This window comes from Solanum stenotomum, chromosome 1 (assembly GCF_019186545.1).
Source record: "Solanum stenotomum isolate F172 chromosome 1, ASM1918654v1, whole genome shotgun sequence".
Taxonomy (NCBI): Eukaryota; Viridiplantae; Streptophyta; class Magnoliopsida; order Solanales; family Solanaceae; genus Solanum; species Solanum stenotomum.
Window position 1 is genome coordinate 24,591,922 of NC_064282.1, and position 20,500 is coordinate 24,612,421.

Here is a 20,500-nt window from a genome sequence, read left to right on the forward strand (position 1 = left end):
TGTTTCAAATACCTTCAACCAACCTTGAGCTAAATGATGGCAACAAGTAGAAGGATGATCTAGTTATGAAACAAGAATAAAAGAAAAGAGAGAAAAATACTTTTAGAATAACTGTAGAATCGGCACTATAATATACTACTCCCTTTGTTTTCATTTTATGTAACTTAGTTTGATGGGCCACAAAGTTGAAGATATGTATAACATATCAAAAGTACCCTATGAATCTTGTATGTTATGTCATTCTTATAAGGTAGTGTCATTAGGGATTAAATAGGAATCTTCGAATTAAAAACTTACTAAATACAAAAAAGTGACATTCTTTTTTAGACAAACTAAAAAGGAAAGTAAGCCACAAAAATTGAAACAAAGGGAGTGTGTAATTTGAAATAATTGACACGACTCATTAACCTAAAATGGTAGGTATATTTCAAGATTACTAGTGTTTGAATTAAAAAAGCAATCTCAAATAACCAGAAAACTCTAGTGACCAATTCTAACAATTGACAACATCAATGGTACTCCGATAATGTTCTTAGAGATCAGACATTTTCAACGTGACTGCTAAAACAAAATATAATCATGAGGCAGAACACTAGAGCAATCAAGTGGTATACTCCTGAATTCATCTCATTGTTTTAACAAGTAGATTTGATCAAGAGGCTCAAATTTAAGCTTCCAAGTATCCAACAAGATGTTAAACGCTAAGAACTTGTTTTCATCTTCGTTTCCACAAACATGAGCTCACACACAGACATACACAAACAAAAAAATGCAATATAAGTCCATAGAGCCAAATCAAAATAACCATATCTAGGCTAGATTTCATATTTACTCAACTTGCTTATTGAGAAGCAACATACTACTTGAAACAAAAGAAAAGAACAGAGAACCATAATCGAGGATGAAACATGGGAACAACATGGCACTTAACACAATTGCAATTCAATAGTCGTACCAACTAAATATATTGTTGTAAAATGGTCATGCTGTGGAAATACGGGGGAAATGCTTCTCACTCATCTCATGTTATATTGTTATAAGATATACACATTTTTCATCCTTAAGTATTCAAATGTCACATTGATAATTTATACTATTGCATCGTAGGATGCAATTAAGATCAAATGAGGAAACAAACCTAAACAGATATGTCCATTGCTTAAATGTGAGAATGTGATGGAGCTGGAGGGATGAAAACAACCTGCCAAGTCAACAGATAAAATGCTATACTGAAGATAAAATAAACTTTTAAGGAAAAAAATACTATCAGATAAGCAAGCTAATGTTTTATACGATTAAATCATTCTAGACATAAAACAACAAGCAGTTAGGCAAACGAAAAAACACATATATATTAATGTATTTCAGAATTTCTGAAGTGTTTCCCAAAAGACAATCATACATTGTACAACCAATACCAGTGGTGTCACCTACTCAATGGACCGATAAATCTGAGGCTCTAAAACTCTTAATTATGGTCAAAGTCTTCCTATACTTGGCAAGCTGGTTTTCAATAAACATTGAACTTAACATTTATTTACCTTAGTGGAGCTTGAGGAATCAATCTCCTTTACAGTATTTTTAGAGAATCATAACAGAGCTTCAAAACAGGACACAATTCATAACAGAGCAAAAGTTGAAAATTAACAATCAAAAAACCTAAATTAGTAAATATATTTTTAAAAATGTAGAAATTTGAACAATAAAACATCAAAAGTTATAGAAATTTTAGAGATTACAAAACATTAATTTTCTTTTGTATTCATGCATAAGGGGGAATTTGGCTTCCCAAACAGTTTCTTTACTCGAGATTTTTCAAAATTTTTGTACAACAAAAACGCTCAAAGAAATCATTGAATATTGAACAAAATATTGAATTGAAACTCTTGGATAGCAAAGATTTATTACATGAAAAAGTGAATTTATCATTTCTGCTACTATCCGAAGCAAGGCTACAATTTTCCGCTACTGTTCGAACCATTCAAAAAAATTTGGAGTGAAGCGGCAATTTTGGGTGAAGCAACAATTAGTGTGATTTTGGATGAAGCTAATTTTGGGTGAAGAAATTTTTTGGGTAAAACAGATTTGTGTGATTTTGGATGAAATAGGGTTTTGGGTGAAGTAGATTTGGGTGATTCTCGATGAAAAAGAGTTTTGGCTGATTTTGGTTGAAAAGAAATAGGGGAAAATGAAATAAAAAGTGAGGGAATGAAATTATACTACCCGCTTAATTTGCCCACGTTATTTTAGCGACGTTCTCTTATTCGTAAGAAACCTTAACACTTCTTATTAATTTTGCCACAGTTTTTAGAACTGTGGCTAATAAACTGTAGCTAGAACCCATTTTTTTGGTAGTGATGTTGAGATGGTTGTATGGGCATAGTGCATACTAGGAGCGATAGGATGAGGACTTTCCAGACGAATCAGAATGGTCTATATGGTGAGGGAAGGGAGATTGAGATGGTTTGGGTCTATATGGTGAAGGAAGGGAGATTGAGATGGTTTGGGCATGTGAAGAGGGATGTGTAGATGCCCCAATAGGGAGGTGCAAGAGGCTGGATATAGTGGGTTCGGGGAGAGGTAGTGATAGGCGGAAGAAGTATTGGAGATAAGTGATTAGGCAGGATATGACGCATTGTAGCTTATCGAGGACATGCATAACCTTAGATACGAGAGTACGGAGGTTGTGGGTAAGGGTAGAAGGTTAGCTTTATTCCAGTCTTTGGTTGGGTTGAGCTGTTGTCGATCGTAGTAAAAAACATATTCATGTAGTCTTTAGTTTTGAGTTTTTGGTTATCATATGCGGCTTATTGTGTTTAGGTGACTGCACCTTCTTGTTAATGTTACAATTTTTTTTTTGCATATATGTTTCACATCATTTTGCTATTAGTTGTCATGTTTTTCTTTTGATCACTGCTTTGATTTGTTTGAGTTGAAGATCTTTCGTAAGTATACTCTTTACCTTGAAGAGAGAGTGGTAAAATAAGAGTCACTCTTCTTCTTCAAACTCCACTTTGTGGAATTTCATTTGATTAATTATTGTTATCTTGTTGATTAGATACTTGTGGATTAATGTTAATTAGGTAATAGAAATAAAATTGTACTTCTTACCGGAAAGAGACCACCAATTTAGTTTATTAGTTAAGAGTTCTGAATAATTAATTGTGAACTTGTCAANGTAGAACAAATTGTAAGAATTCAATAAATAATCAGCAATCAAAAGTCAGTTTTGGGTTGTTATCAAGATAAGTGTAATAACTAGGGTATCCGTGTTCCCCACAAGCTCATAACGCAGTAATCCTAATAATAACAATTTTTTCTTAGTGTATTACATGCAAAGTGATAAGTTAGATATCTTTAAATCCTTGGTCCGACATCTAGAGAATTTCACCCCACACCTTGGTTCGGCTACGTGTGTGTACTTTACTAACCCTTACCTTTACCTCATATTAGACATCATAATCGATGTTTGGCTTAGTTATTACTTCGCACCAATCGACACTAGCCTATTAGATAGTATCACACTAAATCTATGTTGATAATTCTTTTCTTGTTGATTACCTCCTTGGTTCGACAAGTAGCAATAAGGCGAGTTCTAATGTTTGCAACCGCTAAAAAGACTTCTAAACGAAAGAATTATCAATGCATGCACCACACTATTCAAGAATTNGATATGGTATCGCACGGCCAAACGCCTACTAATACAAATAAAACCCTAGACACACGCAACTTGTAAGTGAAATGTATTAGAAATAAAATTTTACTTCTTACCGGAAAGAGACCACCAATTTAGTTTATTAGTTAAGAGTTCTGAATAATTAATTGTGAACTTGTCAAATATTCCAAGTCAACATCGATATGCATGGTGATATTCTAACGTGATTTAGCAAATAATTGTGCACAAAGCTTTCTCCAAAATTGTAATAGAAAAAACTTGAACTCTTACTGTTATTATATAGTGGAAAAGTTGTAACCATCTTTAAAATTAAAAGTATTAAATTTAAATTTCAAATCCTTATCTTTCTGTTATTATTAAAAAAAAATTAAATCATTTCAATATAAAATTTACGGTTAGACTTTTCGAAATATTTAATTTCACCATTTAAATATGTTTTTTTAGATTAAATTCGAATTTTAAAAAAATAATTGTAGCAACACTAATCCAGAAAATACTTGCAGCTACACCAAAAAAAATCTCAATTAAAATAAATAATTTAAACGGCTCTCAATTGTAAAAAATAAAAAATAACTGTCATAGTATTTTTTAAAAAAAATCTCAATTCAAATGAAGAAATTAATTAATTTAACCAATTTCAGTTTTCAATTCAAAGATTAATTATCATTTTTTAATATAATGATAGTTAACTCTCTTTAAAAAAAAACAAAAACAAAAAACGATAGGTTGTGTGCATGTGTGTGAGTGCAAATGATGGATGGGAAGTGATGAGAGTGGGCTAGTGCTTAGTGCAGTAGTTGAAGTTAGTTTTGTTAATTAGTTTAAATTCTTTAAATATCTGCAAATTCTATATATTTATTTAGTGCAAAAAAATATATATGGTAAAACACAATTTTAACTTTCAAATTTTCAAATAAAATGATTATTCTTTCATGAGCAAAGGCCTTCGAAATATTTGGTGTTTTAGAAGTAGAAGAGGGGCTTGATATTTTTTTTTAGGGAAAATTACATAACTAAAGCTAATATATAATAGTTAATTATGCTTCATAACTATAGTTTAACTTAATTATAAAAAACGGTTATAGTTAAATAAAATAATTATACAGTGAGTATTTTGTATCAAAACGTGTGAGTTTCTCTTTCTTCTTTTATACAACTCAAAACCACCTACTCTCTCTCTTATCACACCCACTAATCTATCTCCTAAAATCTGACACTTCCCCTTAAATAATTTAACCAAATTCAAATTCAAATTTTGAAAAATTTATTAATCCAATTTTGAAAATTTAAATTTAAAATTACACAACTCCAGTATTGTATTATTGTACAATTAATTTTATTAGTTAATTTGTATATGTATATTTATTTGATTTAAACTTGTGTTTTATTTGTCTATATTTCATAATTTTAAGACATACACAAGTATGCTTTATATATTTCAAATACAAATACAAGTATGATATACATACAACTTGTTTAATTTATATGAGTATATGACTCAATTTATACAAAACCTATAATATACAATTTATTCATAAACATAAACAAACTGCTACTATACATCATATTGTTTATACATACGAGTATATTTCAAATATAATTTTTTTTGTAAACTTGATTCAATTATTTACACATACAATTGTTATATACAATGAGTTGTGTTTTTTCCGTCAAAAAGAAGAAGAAGTCATATTAGGTAAGAAATTTTAATTAGATATAATAACCATGAATTAGGGACCGTTTTCCTTTTTTAAGCAAAATTGCCCCATCACTTAAAGGAACTTAGTAAACAATTTGTATAATCAATTAAAAAATCCAAATTATACAAACGTGAATCAGTTTAGCCATTAAAATTAAACTCTAGCTAAGGAGGTCTACTATATTTTGCATCTTAGCTATTTATGAATTTTTTTCCTTTTTATGCTTCTTATAATAAAGATGGGCAAATATTAATATTGCGACAACAAGAAGTAGCAAAAGATTTCAGATCAAATGATTATAAGTACTAAATTTGTTCTTTTAATTTACATTGTCTTAAGTGAAATGTAAGATTGGAGGGAGTACGTAACTAGCTAACATCTCGTGTTTTGCATGATACCATGATAAATAAAGCATGCATGTAAAATTACATAATGTATATATAATTTTTTATTTTATGTTTATCGATTTTATATAAATACGGAATGTGAGTAGACTTTTACTTATAGCACTCATCTTTATAAAACTATGTTATCTAAATTATGTTCTTTTTATTTCAATTTATGTGTAGAAATTTTAAATATAAATATTATGATGTTTAATTTTGATAACAAATTTGGATATAAAATCTTTAATTTTAAAAAAAATAAAATTGACACAAAAAGTACTATAGCTCAACATAACTAATAACTTAAAATAATTTTTGAATGAAAATTATATGTAAAATTGTTTGACTCTCTAAATATTAATATTTTTTCATAAAATGAGACAAAGCAATAGAATATAGTTGGTCAACTACATAGACAAGCCCCTATAACTTGTCCTTATTTTTCATTTTGACACTCTCATCTTGTTTCATTTAAATTCTTCAATTTCATTTTTTATGTATCATTTAAACATAAAAATATTTAAATATTTATGCTTTCATTATTTATATTTATACTCTTCAACAACAATTTTATACTTTTTATAATTTCTGCATATTTTTGAGCAAAAAATAATTGATGAAGTACTCTAATTCTTACTTTTTAAAATTCATTGATGATCCGTCAAAGTCTATCAAATTTAGCCTTTTAAGTAGTATTATTAGTAATGAATCAAAGTCTTTCTTTATTCATATTAAAGCTGAGTTAAAAATACGTATATTAAGTTAAATCCTAATGACATTTTTTTTTAAAATGGCGTTATTTGTTTCGTACCCATTATTATGTTTATATCATACGTGCTGAATAGTTTACATCAGATAATATTTTTAAAATTTAAATAGCATATTAAATTAAAATAATAATTGAAATAAAGTGTCCAAATAAAACGAATAAAGTACTCTATAATGATCGTCGATGTATTTGGCCAACCATAATAGCAACTCACTGTATAAAAAGGAATAGAGGAATCTTGAAAACATCAAAACACATCTTCATTTAATTTTTTCAAAGGCTCTTAAACTTAAACCAATGACTACAAAATATTTAAGCATATCCAAGACTAATGAGTATTAGCAAGTTGCTAGCTAAAGCAAACTCATTACTCCTCTTTAGTCGTTAAAAATTGTGTTTTTCGAGGATCAATTTGATTAATTTTTAAAATTAAATTAAATTATATTAATTCTATATTGAAAATAAAAAATTAGATATTTTAAAATTATATAAAAAAATATTATAAATTACATTTTTTTTCCATATTAATATGATGAAAAAATACATTTTAAAAGTTAGCCAAAATTCATATGATTTGACTTTCAAAAAGAAACTTCTGACAATTAAATAAAAACAAATGGAGTAATAATTAATATGAATAGTTTTTTTTTCTATGTTTTACCCTCAACATTAAATATTTATTTTTCAAGACATCATTTAATAGGGAATAGTATGGTAAATTAACTATATCAATAATTATTTTTTTAATAAATGTGCTAAATCAAAATGTGAGAAGTAAAAAATGAACGGAGGGACCAAGGAGTATAAATGATGACGGCGATGAGTGTTAAATGGACCCTTTATCGATGTCTTTCTATCTTTGGGAAAGACATTTTTAGGACCAATGATTCAATGAGAAGTGCAAAAAAATATCTTTTTTCACTCCATCTTAAATGTCTTATTATCGTCTGAAAAATATATCTTGTTCACACTCAGAAGAAACCTGAGCTTTATGGAAGAGAATCCCATGCATCATTATTGTTATTAGACTAGATTTTTTTTCAACTATTTTTTTATATATAAAAATATCACTTAATTAGTAATTTTAAATATTTTTTACAATCAAAATTATCGATCATCTAGTAAAAATGATAATATGAGTAGTGATTAGTGTAAAAAAAAAAATCACTGCCGTCAATATATGTAATTTACAATATACTTTGATTCATAAAATACCTTTTATCTAAATAAAATCCTTAACATTCTCTCCCTTCCAAATTTGTCATTTCTTATTTTCTTTATGAATCTACAATGTTAAGAATATTTTAACAAAAAGTAATTTATCGACTTTTTCTTTTCCAATTGTTTATTATCGATTTTAGCACTTTTATTAAAAATACACAATTATTTATTATAAAAATAATTCTCTACATTTTAAACTTATCAATGGTTTACAATAAACCACCCAAACAAAGACTCAAGGCACTATGTACTTCTATCAAAAATAGATAGATACTTATACATAAAATCAATTCTGAATATTTAAAACTTACCCTTTATTTACGAATCATGCACAAAAGTAAGATATTATTTATTTTTTATATGAAAAAAATCAAAGAAATATCGTCAAAACACTAGTTACTTCTAGTATCACGCACACAAGTGTGCTTTCGATTTTTTTAAGGAAAGAAAGTCTAGAAAATATCGCCGAAACACTAGTTATTTCTATCAAAATATACGATTTCTTATCTGTAAACTCAATATTTAAAACTTATCAGCTATTTACCATCATTCATAGAAGTGAGCTCTCAAACTTTTTTTATAAGGAGAAAAATTATAGTAGAAAATATCGTTAAAGCACTAATTATTTCTATCAAAATAGATAGCTATTTATCCATAAAATTAACTATTTATTCATAAAAATAATGCTATACTTATAAAATTTATCAGCTACGATTACCATCACGCACGGAAGTGACACACACAATAATTCTCAATTTTTTTCATTATAAGGAAAGAGATTCTAAAAAATATCTCCAAATCACTGACTGCCTCTATCAAAATATTGAATTAAAACTTATCATCTATTTACCATCTCACAACGAAGTTAGCTCTATAACTTATTTTCATAAGGAAAAAGATTTTACAGTAGCAAATATCGCCAAAGCACTAGTTATTTTTATCAAAATAAATAAATCTTTATTTGTAAAACCAATTTTCAATAATTAAAATTTATGAACTATTTACCTACATGCACATAATTGAGCTAACGCTTTTATAAGGAAAAAGATTATAGGAAATATTGCCAAAGCTCAAGTTACTTCATCAAAATACATAACTATTTATTTATAAAGTTATTTTTCAACACTAGAAAATTAGTAGCTATTTACATCATGCACAAAAGTAATTTAAGCTCTCAATATATTTTTTTATAAGGAAAGTTCGTTTAGGAAATATCACTAAAGCACTAGTTACTTTTTAAAAATACATAATTATTTTTTTATAAAATAAATTCTCTCCATTTAAAATTTATCAATTATTTAACGCCATGGTCGAAAGTGACACATACAATGAGAACTTGAGATCTTTTATTATAAGGAAAAAGATTTTGGGAAATATTTCAAAAGCACTAGTTATTTCATCAAAAATGTATACTATTTAATTGTAAATTATTATTTTTTTACATTTAAAACTTATAAACTAGCATTTACTTTCATGCAAAGAAATTTTTGTGGACACAAATATGAGATCTCAAGTTTTTGTGGACACAAAAATTTTTATCTAGCTAGATTTAAAACTTAGTATCTTATTTTCATTAGGACACAAATATGAGATCTCAATCTTTCTTTATTTTTTTGTTAAAAAAAAGTTTTTAGGAAACATCGCTAAACACTAATTACTTCTATCAAAATATACAATTACTGATTTATAAAATTATTTCTTAATTTTTAAAAAAGTTTAACTATTAACCATCACACACGAAAGTGGCACAAAACTGTTAGTTAATTACTTCTATTAAGTACATAACTACATTAGTTACTTCTATCAAAGTATTAGTTAGTTACTTCTATCAAAGTACATAACAACATTTTTATAAAATTTATTTTCAACATTTGAAACTTATCAACTACAGTATTTATTATCACCGCACATAAGTGAACTCTCAATCTTTATTTTTCTTTCGAAAAAGGGTCAAAATTGCCCTTGAACTATGTGAAATAGACCACTTATATCCTCCATTACATTTTGGGATCAAAAATACCCCCGCAGTTATCCCAGGAGACCACAAATACCCTCAAGAGTTAACACCCCAATTTTTTAGTGACGTGGCAAGCACATGGGACTAATCCCTCCTCCTAAGCATTGGCAACTAAGATTCACTACAAAAGAACTTGACTTTTTTGTCGCCACAAAATTCCAAAATATTGTCACTAAAGGTTATGAGTGATTTTTAGTGGCGATTAAGGCTCCAACAACCATTCGCTAGTAAAACCTATTTTTTCAACAAAAAAATATGATAATTAATTTTCGATTGCGACCTAATTTTCTAAAATAAATAACTTGCAATATCCATATTAAAAACATCCAATATTATTACGAAAAATAATCAAAATTACTTCTCGATTCAAATCTCCTACTATATATATATAATGCATCATTGTACATTTTATACATTTACATATGACATAAAAATAAAACATATAGTGTCTTCAAACTCCTACTTAATTGATATCATATTTGGTTTTTTAAAAACAATGAAGAAAAAAACACAAAATTAGAATTTAATGTTAAAAACTTTTAGTGACGATTTTCTGGGCTTTTGTGGCGACTGTTGTTGCCGCTAAAGGTCTAGTTCTTTTGTAGTGAATCCTAGTTGGCAACGCTTAGGTGGAAGGATTAGTCCCACGTGGCTTTCCACGCCAACAAAAATTTGGAGTGTTAACTCTTGAGGGTATTTGTGGTCTCTTAGGATAAGAACAGGGGCATTTTTTATCCCAAAATGTAACGAAGGATATAAATGGTCTATTTCATATAGTTCGGGAGCAATTTTGACCCTTTTCCGTTTTTCTTTTAATAAGAGAGAATATTATAGAAAATATCACCAAAACATTAGTTATTTCTACCAAAATACATAACTACTCATTTATAAAAAATGTTTTTTTTAATATTTAAAACTTATTAAATATTTACCACACGTGAATGATCTCTCAAACTCTTTTAAAAGGAAAGAGATAATAGGAAATCTCGTCAAAGCATTAGTAACTTATCAAAGTATGTAACTACCTATTTACAAATAATTTTTCAACATTTAAAACTAATTAGCTATTTACCATCACACGCATAAATGAGCTCTCAGTATTTTTAAATAAGGAAAAAAATTCTAGAAAATATCATTAAACCAGTAGTTATTTTTATCAAATTAAAATACATAACTACTTATTTATAAAATCAATTTTCAACATTTAAAACTTACCATTTATTTGCCACTCCGCACAAAATTGAGTTCTCAGTCTTTTTAAATAAAAAGAAAGATTCTAAAAAAAATATTGTCAAAGCATTGTTACTTTTACTTATTTATAAAATCAATTCTCTACATTAAAAACTTATCATCTATTTATCATCCCACATCGAAGTGACACACAAAAGAGAAATTTAGATCTTTTCTTTTGCAAGGAAATAAATTATAAAATACATCACCAAAACACTAGTTATTCTCATCAAAATATATACTATTTATTTATAAAATTAATTGTTAACATCTAAAATTTATCAGTTATTTACCACCACACACACAAAAGTGAGTTCTTAAATTCTTTTACAAGGAAAACAACTTTAGAAAATATCATCAAAGCACTAATTACACTTATCAAAATACATAAACTACATATTTACAAAATTAAAATTCTTAACATTTTATACATATCAACTATTTATCATCATCACACCGAAGCAACCTCTCAAATCATTATTTTCATTATAAGGAAAAAGATTTTAGTAATATCGTCAAACTTATCAACTATGTTATCTATTTATTTTTACTCCTTTATGCCTAGTTTAACATATCTCTTAAAAAAAGATAAAATTAAATATAGTAATAAATGCATAAAAAAATAACCATAATTAATCTCTTAATTTTTAAAAAATAAAGTAAGCAAAAGTAAAATTTATAAAGTATTTACCAATTACTCCCTTTGATTTATTTTACTTGTCATTTCTACTAATTCAAATTATCATCTTCTAATTAATAAAACATGACAAATAAAACAGATCGAACGAAAGCTCTTAACTTATATAAGGGAAAAGATCATAGGAAATATCGGCAGATTGTTTGTTCCTTCCCGCGTTGGGCGCCAACTGTTAAAATTTCAGAAAAAAATATGACGTCAAAAATGGAAAAAGAAAAGGGGAAATTGGGAATTAAACATGTTAGGGCTTGAATTCCCTTTCGGATTTTGACAAAAGCCCTAAAATACAATATGCGTGGTGGTACAAGAACTAGACAGCAGCAGCAGGAATATCTCACTAAGGGCTCTACCGTTGAAGTTACTTCCGACGAAGAAGGGTTTAAGGGAGTTTGGTTTGACGGAACAATCCTTAATTACGGTTCAAACAAGAAGAAAGTTTTAGTTGAGTACCGGAGTATACTTGCTGATGAAATTGGGTCCAAACCCTTGAGGGAGTTGGTGAATGTTTCTTTTGTTCGACCGGTGCCTCCGCTTGAAATTGTTGAGAGTTTTGAGTTACACGACGTTGTTGATGCGTCTTACAAAGACGGTTGGTGGACTGGTGTTATTACAAAGGTTCTTGACGATTTTAGGTACCAGGTGACTTTCAGTAACCCACCGGACGTACTTGAATTTGGGGTTTCCGAGCTGAGACTTCATAAACAATGGGTCAAAGGGAATTGGGTCTTACCCGGGAAGCAGGTATTATCATTTCGTATCCGTCTCTTTTGTGTGTTTCTTCATTTCAGTATATTTTTTTCTATTAGGGTTCAGCAATTTGTTGTCTTTGGGTGTTGTGGGTACAGATAATTTTTTCTTGCATGTATTTCTGGTGAGTGGGGTAGAAAAATGGGGTATTTATAGGGCAATATATTGTGTTTTGGTAACACTTTTGTGTTAGAGTAGTAATAAGGTAAGTTTCTCTTTATTTAGAGAGAAATAGGTTTCACATCTCAAGGTAGTAAAATGATTTCATTTAAGCATTCATTTTCCAGCAAAACATCTTTGATCATGCCTAACATTCAATTTAACCAAACACCCTCTGTTTCATCTTTAATTTTGCCGCATTGTTTTCATTTCTACTTAAAGCTCTTTTCTTGTGTAAGGTTGTTTTCCGCGTGAATTCTTGTTTTCTATAATTGTCCTCTTATCTTGTCATGTCTAATTGTCGAAAGAGAACAGACTCATTGATGTTTAGTGTTGGAAAGAATGTGGAAGTATCGTTCGATAGAGATGACCGCCGTGATGCTTGGTTTCCATCCAAAGTCCTTGAGCATTTAGAAAATGGCTCTTTTTTGGTGGAGAGGTATCGGACAATCGACAAAAAAGCATCTATTGACAAAGTAACAGTTGATTCCTTCCATATCCGTCCTTTACCACCACATATCAAAAGGAAGAAATTCAATTTGCTGGAAAAAGTGGATGCATTTTATGATCTTGCCTGGTGGAGTGGTGTTATCACTAGAGAGCTTGCTGATAGTAGGTATATTGTCTTTTTTAAGCACACAAACATGGAGAAGGAGTTGAATGACTCTGATTTGAGACCTCATATGGATTGGAAAGATGGGCAATGGTTTACTACCTCTCGGGTATGGTCCATTTGAATTCCTTTGATTTTCAGGTCTTGTTACTTTTATGGAATCAGACTACTACTTTGTTCTTTCTTTCCTGGTGGTCATAGTGGTGGTGGTGGTTTTACTTGTATCAAAATAATAATACTAATGGTGGAAGTGGTTTTATTGCTGGCCTTATATAATCCTACTGCTGCTGTAAGTTGTAAATAGCAAAGCACCAGTTTTAGTTTGCAGCCACCTCCCCTCTTCCCCAAGTAACAAACCACACCAAACCAGGTGAAATGTGTTCATTTAAGTTGAAATATGAAAGCAGTCCATGCATCTGTATTTGACATATGACACTCTGAAGAGATGTTCTTTATTCCTAAGTTGTGAAAGGTTTAATCCTTTCTTTGTTGTTACATTGGGAGTTGGCATCGTGCCTATCAAGCTATTCCCTGTATCAGGATGTTGCCGTCAGATTTGCCTTGACTTTGAGCAAGATGTACAAATTAGCTTAATTTTTCCTCTGAAAAAGTATATGTATAACAAAAGACAAATAATGATCTTCTTCTACTGTCATTGGGTATTCCTCAAAATTTACTTACATGTGCATTTGCTTTATAAGTTGTTTTGTCTTTTCCTTGTCTAATTCATTGTGGAGTTATTTCACTTTCTTAATTATGTATCTGATTGTGAATATAATTTGAGCTAAGAATTGTTTATGTGATAATGCTCTCAATTGATCAGACTTTATACTGTGTATGCAAAGTACATGATATCAATTAAGCTAAATAGTTAGAGTGAGGTTTGTGTTGACTTTCTGATTCAAGATCTTTGACCTACATTGTTAGTGTGGTCAATGCTGAAATACAGTGTTGTTCGAGAGGCCCTTCAGTATTATCTACTTCACTATTGCTAAAACTTACCCAAATGTACTTTCAGGACATTCCAATTCCTCCAGATTGTCAAACTAACGGAAGCAATAACTGCACTGACACTAGTATTCCAAAAAAGGATGTTCCACTTGGCAGATCAAGCATTATGAATGAGATCTCGGAGGAAAAAACACCACATTCTATTAAGTTTATAGAGGATCTTAATGAGCCACATTCAACTGATGAGGTTGCACCAGAGGAGACATTGCAAAATGCGCGTCCCAATTGTGATGCTGCATCTCCACAGCCCCCAGAGCTGCCCAAAGACATGTCACTTGAAGCATGTACTCTTAGTTCAAAGCCTTCTAAAAAACCCCGTACAAAGAGTCCCTTCAGTCAGTCCAGCCCAAAATCTGAATATGCTGAAATGAAGATATCAGCACCTTTAGCTGGAGATGAGCAACCCCATAACCGCTCTTGGCAGAACAGAACTGTAAGTTATTTTTCACTGCCAAATCTTTTCTTGCATATCGTGTGTGTGGAGATCAGTGCTATTAAAAACCATCACCTTGTTTCTTAAAGAAATTAAGCGATGCGAAGTGTGTTGGTGTGTTTCATGGGTGAAGCCATGCTCTTCAAATAATGATGTTATTTTTTGAATGCCAACTTTGACGAGTTTGATTGATAATCAGCATTATTGTATATTGAATGCCAAAATTAGTTATTTTATTTGAAATTTTCTTAATATGGTGCTCTCTTGTCTCAATTAATGTGGCACCCTTTCCTTTTTAGTTCGTCCCAAAATGAATGTCACCTTTCCTTATGTGACAACTATTTAATGACATCATCCCCATTTTATCCTTATTGGATCCCACTTAACACTATACCAATTAACTAAATCTTCTCTTATTTCTTAAATAAAAACTTTGTGCTTAATTAAATGGTGCCACATAAATTGGGACGGAAGGAGTACTAAACAAATTCCTATGTGTAGGGTATCTTTTCATTGTCCATAAATGGTGCACTTAACTCAAAGAAGTGTGCTCTTCATTTCTGCATTGTGCTTCACTCTCCATGAAACTTGTCACTTTTTTGCGCTTTTGATCAATAAAATACCTTCCGACTATGGGGAGGAATCTGTTTCTCCATTAGCCACCTCTCTGGTTTGAGGTCTTGTAATTGATAAAGAAAGGAATGTGAGGTGTTGCTAGAAGGACAAAGTAAAGCTAGTTGGGTCCTGTGCAACATCATCTCTTATAATAGTGTTAAATGAACTGTTTATTGTTTGCGAAAATGTTTCTCGTAGTATTCACTTCAGCATTGAAGCATAAACTTATATGCCATTTTAGTAGTAGCGTGGCAGATGATGAATCGTGTCTAACTGACCTGTTTGTACCAATACTCTATTTGAAGCAAGGTGCAAGTTAGTCTGACCACTTGTGAGCTAATTGGGTCTGGCTTTGCTCATAACCCTTCAAGCTGGAGATACCCCCAACAAACCGACGAGCCAATCTCGGGAACATGAATGTTCAATGTGCTCAGCTTATCTATTTTTTTTGCGTTTCCTTTCTTACCTGACTATATTAGCATACTGGTTTAACTACTCTAATAGTAGTACATAAGCTTACTATTTTGCCTCCAACTATCTAAAAGAATAAGTCAGTTGACCAGTCTAAGGCCAATAACTCTCAACATTTACTTAGAACTCACCTAATTGATTGTTTTCAGCCTACTGCAATGATGAAAGTTGAGCTGCTTCTTAAGGTTTGATTGTTCCGTTTTATTATTTTTAATTTTCTCTTCATCCCTTCCATCTATCCTCCATCCATTTGAAGGATACTTAACTACCTGCAGTCTCCATCTTCTAATCTAGATCAAAGGTTCCTAGACTCCAAACATAATTATATACCTAGCAGAAGGTTTCTTCTGCGGGGTGATTGCTATGGCTTTACTCTCTTGCTGGAGGGTCTATAAATCCAATGAATTTGGTGTGAGCTGAAGTTATTGCTTCTTGCTCCCCCTATTTTCCCTTTGTTCATCCTTTTCAGTAGTTACAGGCAAATGAGTATTTGCTTCTTGTTGATTTTTTAGATTGCTCTCTCTTCAGACTTTACCTCTTGGGTTCTTGTTTTAGTTGTGACTTGTGCTCTCTTTGAAAATTTCTCTTGAGCCTGACCAATTTGTGCATTTTGGGGAGCCAAAAAGCTTTGCCTTCAAGCGGAGCTGCTCCTTCTGAGGTTTGGCTTGGGTTCACCACTAATTGGGTTGTGAAAGGTCAAAGAAAGTTCTTTTTTTACAATATGTTTCTTCCAATTGTGTCAATCAGAGAGTTCCTACTCAGTACATTCATCTAACTTCTCCAAAAAAAGACAAGAACAAATTCTTAGTGCATACATCCAAATTTTTGCAGAGAAAGAGATGTCAGGAACTTGGTGTAAAAAAGAGTGGGGCACTTGAGAAGTTGCGAGGCCTAAAATCTCCTTCAAGAGGTATTATTTGTTTCCTTGGTACCTTGATTGTACTTTTGAAATCTAAATACAATTCTAGAGCTGCTCAACAGGTAACAAGGGTATTGCAATAGAAAATGCTGCTGAAGTTACTCAAAAACGCTCTACACGTAAAGAAACTGATGTTCCTGTCATCATAGGGTTGGAGTGTACTAAGGTTAGGAGCTCGAAGGCTAAAATATCTCGTCTGATTAATAATGAATCTTTGGAGTCTATTGGAGATCAGAAGCAGATTGATGCTGCTATAGATGATGTACAGGTAAGCAGAGATTCAAAGGCTATAATATCCCTCGAGCTATTCTCTTTGTTGTTGTGTGCTTTGGTAGTTCTAACTTTATCATCTTTAATTGGTTTTTTCAAATCGTTTTGTAGTTCTGATTTTGTCTTTTCTCTAGGATACCAAACACTTAGGTGATGGAGCGGGCAGTAGTCAGAAAAGGAGAAGGGGACGACCAGCTAGGAAACTACCTTTAATAACCCTAGCAGGTATTTGTGTACATTGGATTTTCAATTGGATGTGGAATTTGATTTTCAGTTTTCTCATGAAAGTCTTCTGCTCTATTTTTGTAGATATGGAACCAAGTGGAGATCATTCAAAAGATGAGAGTTCAGGTTATGTCGAGCTTGCAATTATGGAAAATGAAGTTGGTAAGGAGCAACTTGAGGTTCAATTGGGGCACAGCAGAAAAAGAGGCAGGACGAAGAAGATAACTCAAAAAAAAATGTCAAATGAGAAAGCAGTTCGGTCTTCGTCCCAGCAGCATGAAAAGCATTATGTGAAGAGGGAAAAACGACAGCAAAAAAGTGTAAATATTGAATCTCAAGCTCAAGGTGAGTAACGGCTTCTGTAGTAGTTGTCACAGTTTGGGGGGATGATGATGGCAATTTGGTGCATGATTTTGAATGCCATATGCAGATTGTTTAGAACACAGTTCATATGATGCAACAAAGAGCAACAACTTATATGCTGCACTTCTCTTTGTTAAGTTTCTCATCCCTTTTCTCATTTTTCAAAACCTCCCATTGGCCTTCTGTAGGTTCTGTGGACTCTTCTGGAGTGAAACCTGCTGAATCAAACAGGGCAGCCGATGGAGAGGAAGTTCTTACTGAAATACCCTTCAATGGATTTGATGATCAACCCCTTGCAAAGTGGTTTGAAGAAATACAGGCTCCGACTTCTATTGATGGATTGAGTAAGCTACTGACCTTTCATTAGTTGCTTCCTGTTCTGGCTGTTTTTTGATGATATTTTTCTCCTCCAGGAGTTTCACCTGCATGTAGCCCGAAGCGATGTGCTGAGATGAGGGAGAAACAAGACATGCCCATGCAAACTCCTGTCAATGGGACTCCAGCAACCCAAATTGAAACACAGAGCTTGCCTTTTGTGAAAAATACACTACTTTGGTCAACTATTGAAGCCATGGATATATTCAGGAGGATTCCTCAGAAGCCACATTTCACTCCATTGGAACACTCTAAAGAGAGCTCCCGTGAAGGACAAGCTATAGGTTATATGGTAACTTTTTTAAGCATAGTAGAGAGGACTTCTAGACTGCACTATGACGATCCTAGAAGCACCTTTGAGGAAATCATGGAGACTCTCACTGACTTGGAAACCCATGGATTTAATGTGCAAGCTGTACGAGATCGTCTAACTGAGTTACTGTCGATGAAAGATAAGCAGGAAAAGCTTGAAAGTCAGGTTGCAGATATTGATTGCCAGATCATCACGCATAATATGGACAAAGAACGTATTGATGGAGAGATTAAAGAGATCAATAAGCAAATTGCAGAATTACAGGATATACTGTCCCTGGCTACTTCGAGGAAGGAGGCTAAAGACCATGAAATTGATGGTTTAAGGTCTAAGTTAATGGGCATTCAAGCTGGAACAAAGAAGGCACATACTGAATTTGTCAGTCTTGCTAGTAAACCTCTGTAAATGCTGCGAGCCAGTTTGTGACTGTTGATGGTTTCTGTTGAAGCATGGGTTGCTGCTATTTAATCAAAACTAGTATTATCGTAGTTGGGTAGGTGTTTTGTCAACCATTTGGCTATCATGCCAAATGTGTATATGTCCTGTCTAGATAACTTTGTTGGAATAGTACATGTTTTCGGATGGTCTAATATTTTAAGCTTCAGACAACTTTTCGTGGAAGGTTGAAAATGACTTTGGAAACTGATTTAACCATGGGTTTCCTCCAGTAAGAGGAAATAGTTATGTGATGATGCCGTAGTCGTTTGTGCTTCTGTTTATCTTTTATTCACTTGATAGTCTTCAACATTAGTTTCTGTTTCTTTTGTATAGATTGTTGAAATTTATCTCTTGGACCTTTAATCTGAGCAATTGTCGTCAGTGTGGACATTTAGGTTGTTTGTTCACTCCTTTTGCTTGGTTATGGAATCAAACTGCTTTGCTGTTGAAGAGATCTTTTTAGGAGAAATTACATAATTAGACATATTTTACTGCCAAACGAAAAAGGGCCTAAAATAACTTATTTGGTACAAAAATACCTTTCGCTTACCTTTGGATCTAAAATTCCCTTGATGTCAACCTATTTGCCTAAAATACCTTTATTTTTTACAACAATATCTAACAATAAAATTAAATTTCTCATTTTTTACTTGACACGATTTCAAACACAGTATTAACACTTGCGGTGGTTGTTAAATCCACAGGCAATAGAATTAGTCGATAGGTGCCCATACAAGTTAAATCTTGGATAGACTTGTTGGGTATCATCAATTCTCTTGGTGGCTCACAATTAATGAAAACTTGGATATATTCATCATCATCACAATAAATTAGTTAGTTAAAGATTTCAACTGCATACTCATTTATACTGCTACAGCTACTATTTCCAACTTTTCTTAAATGTTAGTGCTTATATGACATATTTTTCTTTTTTAACCAGTTTTAAAAAAAATGACATGTTTCTTATTTGACAAATATTTAATAACATTATAGACATTCAAAAAAGAGTATTATTTTATGTATATTATTGCAAGTTGAGATAGTAATCAATTATGTCAGGATTTTTAAACACATAGAGCTGAATGCCGTGCAAGAATGGGTACGTTATTTGATTGAAGAAGATTGTTGCTTTGTTAAACCAATATTAATGTGAAAAACAATAAATACCCAAAGTTTTCAATTTCTAAACACTTTTTTCTTTTCTTTGTTATAAATTTCTTTCTTAGTTACTTGTAAAACACGAATTGATATAATTGTCAAAATGATATTAATATCAAGAAGTGATATGACAAGAAAAAAGGATGAAGATTTTAGGTGTGTTTGTATTTTTCAACCTTTTCATGTTTGATTAGTCAATCTTTTTTGAAAAATAATTTCTTAACAAAAGAATATCGATTGATGCCTTTCAAGTATATGTGGCTCTGTCACTGCTCATCTCCATAATATTTATCTAAATTACATATAAATATTTTTTGAAACGATAACAATTAGCAAAATGGATCATTCAAGAAGAAGTAAATGTGAAGAAAAGAGGGGACCAAGGGTACAAACCCATCAAGCATCTAGTACACCCACTACTATTCAATTCTAGTTAATGTACACTAAGAACTAATGATATTTCTATAATTATAAAACTATCATTACATGTAAAATTTAAATTGAATTGAAAAAAAAATATCAAAACAAATTATTCTTTTTAAAATAAAACAAACAAAATAATATCATATAAAATGATACCATACTAATTACCAAGATAGCACTGTAGCAGCAATAATATCACTAAATATTTCTATACGGATCAACTACCTCTCTGTTATTTCAATGTACCCTTCATTAATACATATATATATAT

The 20,500-nt window shown here is 31.2% G+C and overlaps 1 protein-coding gene across 3 annotated transcripts; it reads left to right on the forward strand.

The window, feature by feature from the left end:
* The first annotated feature begins 11,892 nt into the window (after window positions 1-11,892).
* LOC125847080 (DUF724 domain-containing protein 7) lies at window positions 11,893-18,831 on the forward strand. Of its 3 annotated transcripts, none has more exons than XM_049526791.1 (9): window positions 11,893-12,437; window positions 12,911-13,324; window positions 14,234-14,659; window positions 16,577-16,655; window positions 16,814-16,932; window positions 17,069-17,159; window positions 17,244-17,504; window positions 17,711-17,866; window positions 17,936-18,831. In XM_049526791.1, exons 1-9 carry the CDS (start codon window positions 11,988-11,990, stop codon window positions 18,613-18,615), a joined length of 2,676 nt encoding a protein of 891 aa, XP_049382748.1. In that variant the 5' UTR covers window positions 11,893-11,987; the 3' UTR covers window positions 18,616-18,831. The 3 variants fall into 3 exon arrangements, with proteins under 3 accessions (XP_049382748.1, XP_049382745.1, XP_049382754.1); XM_049526788.1 differs by having other exon boundaries at window positions 11,894-12,437; window positions 16,727-16,932; XM_049526797.1 differs by having other exon boundaries at window positions 11,997-12,437; window positions 12,918-13,324; window positions 16,727-16,932.
* The last annotated feature ends 1,669 nt before the right edge of the window (window positions 18,832-20,500 follow it).

Coding starts and splice junctions, on each gene's coding strand:
- LOC125847080 (XM_049526788.1), top strand. CDS start 11,988: ATGCGTGGTGGTACAAGAACTAGACAGCAGCAGCAGGAATATCTCACT. Junction 16,656..16,726: donor CCTAAAATCTCCTTCAAGAG/GTATTATTTGTT, acceptor GCTGCTCAACAG/GTAACAAGGGTATTGCAATA. Junction 17,160..17,243: donor ACCTTTAATAACCCTAGCAG/GTATTTGTGTAC, acceptor CTATTTTTGTAG/ATATGGAACCAAGTGGAGAT.